Source organism: Anopheles moucheti, chromosome X (genome assembly GCF_943734755.1).
Source record: "Anopheles moucheti chromosome X, idAnoMoucSN_F20_07, whole genome shotgun sequence".
In the NCBI taxonomy this organism is placed as follows: domain Eukaryota; kingdom Metazoa; phylum Arthropoda; class Insecta; order Diptera; family Culicidae; genus Anopheles; species Anopheles moucheti.
Window position 1 is genome coordinate 17,871,824 of NC_069142.1, and position 7,348 is coordinate 17,879,171.

At 39.9% G+C, this 7,348-nt stretch overlaps 1 protein-coding gene across 1 annotated transcript; it reads left to right on the forward strand.

The window, feature by feature from the left end:
• Window positions 1-5,285: 5,285 nt before the first annotated feature.
• Window positions 5,286-6,438, forward strand: LOC128307299 (uncharacterized). Its single transcript, XM_053045060.1, has 3 exons — window positions 5,286-5,430; window positions 5,909-6,095; window positions 6,282-6,438. The coding sequence occupies exons 1-3, from the start codon at window positions 5,286-5,288 to the stop codon at window positions 6,436-6,438; spliced, it is 489 nt and encodes a 162-aa protein (XP_052901020.1).
• The last annotated feature ends 910 nt before the right edge of the window (window positions 6,439-7,348 follow it).

Consider the following 7,348-nt stretch of genomic DNA (forward strand, 5'->3'; position numbering starts at 1 on the left):
ATCGGTTTGGGCCAACATCAGCTCAAAAAAGCTTACATCCTCACAGAGATCAGTTCTCTATTTACTGACAAACAGAAAAATAGCGCATGGAGAGTTATTTTTTAAAATGAATAGAGGATCATCAGCGTGCACAGAATGCTCTGGGGTGGATACATTGGAACACAAATTTGCTTTGTTTTCCAGAGTGTCGTCGGCCTGGAGTATTCTGCTGCAAGCCATCTACAACATCGACCCCTCCCTGAACCCTTCTTTCCAATCCCTCCGCTTACCTGTACTAATGAATATTAGTAAAAGTAAGCGGATCCTAATCCTTCGTTTGTTTGCTAACTATATCATCCACATTGTTGGAAACAACAATGCTGTGATTGATATAGAAGTCCTTAAATGTTCATTGTAACCTAGTTTCTTGTTTTCTCCATTTTTTTTGTTTGTTCTCCTTGTTTAAATTTTAAGTTAGTATTTAAATATTCGTTTCTTTTTTCTTATTAAATAAATTTAAAAAAAAGACATAGACTTATAGACTCGTTTGCATTTATCCGGTTCCTCAGCTAGTCTCGTGTTGAGTGAAATAATAGAGCATTTGGAAGTTGAAGGTATAAATAAACCTCTTGCACTCATTTGGACTCATGGTGAAATGCGTGAAGAAGAATACAGCCAGGTCGTAAACATTATGGCGGATGGACATGATTGAGTGCGGCAAAATGTCAAAGGGTTACGAACCATACGAGAAATGAAACACCGCAATCGATAGACGCTGATGCCTTTAAGAAAAAGGGTGGTCACCTGCAGAGGATAGCCTAGATACATAGGAGCAGGTCCCGCCATTTTGCTTGGATTAAAACACGTTCATCTTATATGCGGATCAGCGAATCGCGTGGGAGGTCCTGATGAGCCTATGGCAATTAAAACGCTATTGGGATGGAAGGGAAAAAACGAACAACAGGAGAAAGGAATGGACGAAATGATGAGAGAATATTTCAGTACGTAAAGTTTCGGAGTTTCGCACGAACGGGCCATAGAGCAAATGAATGCCACACTAAAACCATTAGTAGTTGGCTACGAATTAGAACTGATATGGAAAAACGATACGGTAACTTTACCTGAGAGCTACGGTCAAGCATTACAAAGTTTGGAACGAGGATTAGGAAGAGATCCAGAATTGAAAGCTTGGTATCACAACAAAATTAACGCATATTGTGAAAAGGGTTATGCTGAACATGTAAGCGATCCAAATTTGTTAAAGGATGTAGAGGAACTGAACTTTATACCGCATTTTGTGTTGGGATACAATATCTGTAACATTTTATTCGCGAAACCCTGTTGTATTTTCATGTTGTCGTTATCAGTTTGCCAACTCTTTGGTTTTTGGTGGCAAACGAAGCCATCTTATTATTAATGTCAGTCGTTCTTGATCCTTCGGCCAATAAATATCAAGAAATATTTCTCGGAAGTCGTGTCCGCTTTATTCCTCTTATTTCATTAGGCTATGGGCCCAGAACGCAAAACCATAACAATCGCGAATCCGCACCTATATTTTATATCTTTTTAGGAAAATAATTGTTCCGCACGGATAAAAAAGAAAGGCGGAACCATCCCAGTATCTGCGCCGTCGCCGATGGATAAAGAATCCCCACATTTTGCCCTTAGTCCATACAAAAACGTACTCAATTTTATCCGGTTCGGTTTCGGTGCCGGCATCGACGAACATCGTGTAATTTCAAGTGGAAAGTGGTTACAAGTGTTCTATCAATAAAGTTGTGCATTAAATTACGGTTTTAGCCGCAATCAACCGGTTGTATGCACAACACTTAGTTTGTTGTTATGGGTGCAAAGTGAGATTAGGTGAACGATTCCTCGATCGAGTGAAATGATTGTGATTCGGGAACCAAAACGGAAACATATTCCCTGACCCTCCGGATGAAAGAGAAAAGACCTTTCTTTATTATTATTGTGTAGATTGGATAGTGAGTTCCGTGTTCCGAAGATGAGCTTACGGTATGTTTGTGGTGTTATGTTCGCTTTCCGCGACTGTTCATGAAATTAATTTGGATTGCGGTTCCGTCGTGCGTGATCTGTTGTTAAACCTATTTTAAGCTTGGATTGATTATCGTTCAATCCGTTTCGAAATGTCATTTGGTTTATTGTAGTCTGTAATAGCACTGTGGTTGAAGAGTTGCTCATTATACGTGGCATCAACCGTGTGTTGGATTGAGACAATTGTTTAGTTGATTGTTGTTGGTTGGTGAGCATAGATAACTAAATTTATAATATAGTAATTGTTTCTACCTTTACGAAAATAATTAATTCTACTTCATCTTTCGACAAGGAATGTCCGGTAGAACGATAGCAGCCGATTCATGATGCGCTCGTCGTTGTCTATCCGACCCTGCCAAGTGCATACTAGAAAGTTTTATGATAGTTCAAACTGAGTTTCTGAAGCGAATGTGCACATGAACAATGTATCATCAACCAAGCTGAAAGTATATAATAATTATATTCAATTATCAAAACTAGACTAACTTAGATCCACATGTCTATGGAGTTGTTGCGGAGCATTGGGTTATGATATTGTTGTTGTAGTGTCTGATGTGACAGCGGATCGTGTTTTAGTCTAGCATGGCGTTGCATATTTATATTTCATTTCTTTTCCATTTTAGATTGCCATTATTTTCCTATCATGTCAATAATATCTTCTCATTTTATCCTTCTTACAGAATACGGAATCAACTTGCTCTACCATCAAATCATCAAGCACTTCTGAAGAGTCACACTCGATGGCTTGGTGTGGTAGCGGCTTACGGCTAGTGGGTAGGGGTGACACCGTAGTAGGCCTTGGTAGCCCTGAAACCTAGACTATCAATTCCCTCTTGTGTTGCCATGCGATACAATCCACCCCAGGGGTTGCGACTAACCCGCATACCCAAGCTTGGATGAACGATGATAAACGTTTCCATTACGCACAATTAGGACGTGACCAAATAGGAGATGGGTAGCAGAAACTGTGGGGACATCAATATGTTTGGATCCCATTGCAAAGCAGAGCAAGTGTTCGTTTAGTGTTATTGGATATCTAAATATGTTTCTTTTTTCGACTATAAATTATGTTACTACAACTTATAAAACTTGTCCTATTTACAGAATGCGGGATCCATCGATCTAATACAACGGATAATTTCATTGTTGCAGATTGTAAAAGGTAAATATGATAATAACGTAAATTATTACAACACAGTGCTTGAGGGTGTGTATAGCGATTTTTTTTCCTGGCATTTTTTATAAAGAACAATTATTGTTGAATTTATTCATAATAAACCATGTTTACAAAGAAAATGAGTGTACTGTCGCAGGTGATTTGTACTGAATAGATTTGCTATTACTTAATATTTACTCTATGGATAGAAATTTATCTGTGGAGATTGGAAAAGATAGGTTAGAATAAACTAACGATTCGGGAATTGGAAAAGAACAATTATAAAGCGGAAAGTGAAAAGGATCAACTTTCATACTGGACCTGCGTCATTAAAAAGAACCTTAAACATTAGTACTAGAGCTAGCTTACATCTACTTAATAATATATCATTAACATAGCTAACCTACTTTTTCCTGGCATATTAATGCAATTAACTTCAAAATTGAAACATTCCTTACCATGCCATACGTTACGATTGCATGCACATATTTTTGTAATGATTGTACATAATTTATTACATTCGTATTGCTAATACAGGACAATGGTTTATCTTCCATTTAAGTTAAATCATCCTGGCAGATGAAGAACAACGCACCCCATATCAAAGAGACGCAACGAGATGTTGTCCATTGCCATGTTGATTGTTGAATATGGATGGCAACAAATCCATGCATACGAGGGGGCTTTTGTGGCGGTGTCTACAATTGAAGCGGAGCAATTCCTACACGTCGTTCACGTTGTTCTGAAGCAACAACTAAACGACTGAAGGATCGACGTGATCCAATTGAAGGATAAATATCCGAAAATATTTCGGTATATCGGATAAAGTTGGATATAGCAGTCAGGATATGTACGAGCATTTCTACAAGCCGTTGGTTAATCGTAGATTAGGATTTAACTAGGACTAGATTATTCGTTCAGACATGAATTTAGGTAAGATCGTGGGGTAGGATTCAATTACAAAGATTATTAGAGAGAAACATTCCTGTAAATTTCAGCCCGTCACGTCATCCATATTTTTACCAAACATTTAACACATTCTTTATACAAACTTTAGAACAGATGATTTTACCAAGATTAAGGAGGAACGAATTTTTAAGATTGTTTTCTTGCGTTCAGTACAGACACGTAATCATTGTTCAGATTTTCATGCGGAATACGTTGTGCGTCATTGTATCCATTGCAGTATTGCAGGATATTATTTTCATAGTTTATTATTGTAACATTTTTTATCTGATATGTCTAAACGAAATGTAAAAATCGCATTAATTACTAATAATTGATGGTTTATATTCAACTGACAATTCAAACTCAATCAGCTGGGCGAAAGCAAATTATTGTTACCACTACATACACAAACCGAGCGATCTCACATACACATGCATACACCTGGGCAGCAAATGCTCACTCACACAACCTCAGAAGCACGTAGCCGAATCCCCTAATTTTGCCCTATTTTCATATAACGAATCTAATAATTTAGTATGAGCCGAAGCTGGGTGACACAAAATTAGGGGGACCGATCTCCCACCTCGCTCGAGCTCTCATCGTGTGTCTGAGCCATATGACTAGCCGACATAATCACAATAAGCATGCAACTAACGCACCCATACCTACGTGGTTACCGCGCTTCACACCAACACGTGCACAAAATAGCTGTGACGGTTACGGGCTGCAAATAGACCATCTCGCGGTTGCTGCCTAAATGCAGCCAGCTGATGGAAGATTATGGCCGTCGGGTATAATAATTACAAAATATAAACCGTCATTACAAATAATGTTTACGCACTCACAAACACTCCCAATTGACAACTGGTCTAAAATAAACGCTATAATTGAAGAAAAAAATGCTCGACTCTGCTCGAGCCATACTCGAATCGCTCGAATCTGTATGTGTATGCGTGACCAACTGCTTTTCGAAACGTGAAATGTGCTTGTGTGTGTAATCCTCCGTGTAGCGACTTGGCAACCATGATGACGCTTCATCTATGTTTACATTTTCTATCGGCGCTACTGTCACAATTTCATCTTTCAACTGATTTCGGTCGTGTGTTTGAAATTTTACCAGCAAAGAAAAGCGATTAAATCTATCGAAATGTCTTCGCTGCCGTTGAAGAGAAGCCGCAAATTGACGAATCGGGCCAACAAGAAGCTGAAGGAGTTATTTTCTGAGCACCATCGCGAAGAAAGCCTGGATGCGGAAGTGCCGGGAACGAGCCGGTTGGTGCCTCAACATAGCGGTAAGTTTTTGCTTAATTATTTAGCTAAATTGGACACTTAGGATTGTTTGGTGTAATACAGTGTGTGAAATTCAGTGCAGTGACGAAATAGTGAAAGAATTCTCCTTCTTTGCCTTCGTATGTGTTGTGAAATTACACCCGGAGATCCCCAGGTAACGGCCGGCTGGCCGGCTTGAGCATCCTACCGGTGTTTGCCGGCAGAACATTTTGTGTGAAAGTACGGTTCGATACGATTCGTGCGTTCGAAAGATTATTTGCGCACGATGAAATCTTTGAATTGCCCACTCTCACCGAAATAAAAAAGTGACTGAACGATGGGCGTTAATGTGAAAACATCGGGTCATGTTTGTACTGTTGCGTGTGCTTGTTATTGCTAAGGTTTAGCAGAACAGAAACCTTGTCACGATTAGCCGTTAAGTTTTGTTAATATCATTATATTGCAATAAAGGATTACTAATAAACTCAATCCGTTTTACAGATTCAACGTCGCAGGGAGCCAATCAACCCCAGGAGATAGAAGATTCGTCGCAGCCTGCAAACCCGGCCTTCACAAGCGAAATTAGTTTTAATCTTTCTGGTGGTGGTGTTCATGGGGATGCAGTTTTAGATGACTTAGATGATAGTTATAGCGTAGATCAAGAAGGTGGTGGGAATATTAGTTTAGATAGTAGTTTAGAAATTGTCGAAGAGGACGATTACGCGAGTAACCTTTCCTCTGATAGCGACAATGAAGATGTTGTTGGCGAATGTACGACTGCTCATAACTGTAGAAACCACCGCAATATTAGCGATTGCTTAAAAGATTGGGCAGTCGTACATAACCAACCACGTTCATCAATTAATGAAATTTTGGCTATTTTCAGACAATGGACCGACCTTCCGCTTCCCAAGGATTCACGTACGCTGTTAAAAACATCAACCACCATCAGCCAGGAGATACGAACCGTTGAAGGGGGAGAGTTTTGGTATAAAGGAATTGAGAATAAGCTCAACAGCTACTTCCAGTAAGTAAATATTTGCAATATGTTCAGCAATAATGTATTCCTAATCATGTGTCCATTATATTATATTTTAGGTCAACTGTTCCTCCAACGGACCAACTAACCATCATTTTGTCCACTGACGGGCTTCCCCTTCATAAAGGTGCACCAACACAGCTGTGGCCCATCCTAATGAAAGTGGTAGAGCTCCCCCAAGCCCCAATCATGATGATTTCGATGTTTTGCGGACCGGAAAAACCAACCAGCCTGCAAGTCTTTTTGAGGCCGTTGGTAGAAGAGCTGAATGCGATTCAACAGAGAGGATTGCAGCTCTGCGATAAAGTTGTGCAATTGAAGCTTCGCGCTCTTGTTGCCGATTCTCCAGCACGAGCGTTCATTAAAGGTCTGTATGATACAAACAACATTTACAACATTTACAGTTCATTAACAAGCTAACTCATTGGGATTTGCAGCAACAACCAACTATAATGGATATCACGGCTGTATGAGGTGTACGTGTGTCGGCGAATATCATGCTCACCGAATGATTTTCGACACGGTTGGTGCTCCCCTACGGACGGATGCAGGATTTCGAGCGAGGGAATGTCCGGGTCATCATCAACTATGGCGCTCGCCCTTAGAAGACTTGCTGGGTTTCGACATGATCGAGAACGTGCCAACGAGCGATCGTCTGCATACATGCGATCTGGGAGTGACCCGTCGCCACCTATTATACTTAGTGGAAAATAAGTATTCCAATTTCGCTCCTTTGTCCTCTGCAGCAAAAATGTGGATATCGAAATTCCTTACCAACGTACAACTGCCCTCTGAGATTAATCGTAAACTTAGAGGGTTAAATGTGATACGTTTTTGGAAGGGTTCGGAATTTCGATCATATCTTCATTACGCCAGTGTAGCGCTGATGGAAGAGTTTTTAA

What these genes read in the sequence shown, in the direction of transcription:
- LOC128307299 (XM_053045060.1), top strand. Translation starts at nt 5,286, where the DNA reads ATGTCTTCGCTGCCGTTGAAGAGAAGCCGCAAATTGACGAATCGGGCC. An exon ending in GTTGGTGCCTCAACATAGCG is followed by an intron (nt 5,431 to 5,908) that starts GTAAGTTTTTGC and finishes TCCGTTTTACAG; the next exon opens with ATTCAACGTCGCAGGGAGCC. An exon ending in GGTGGGAATATTAGTTTAGA is followed by an intron (nt 6,096 to 6,281) that starts TAGTAGTTTAGA and finishes TAATGAAATTTT; the next exon opens with GGCTATTTTCAGACAATGGA.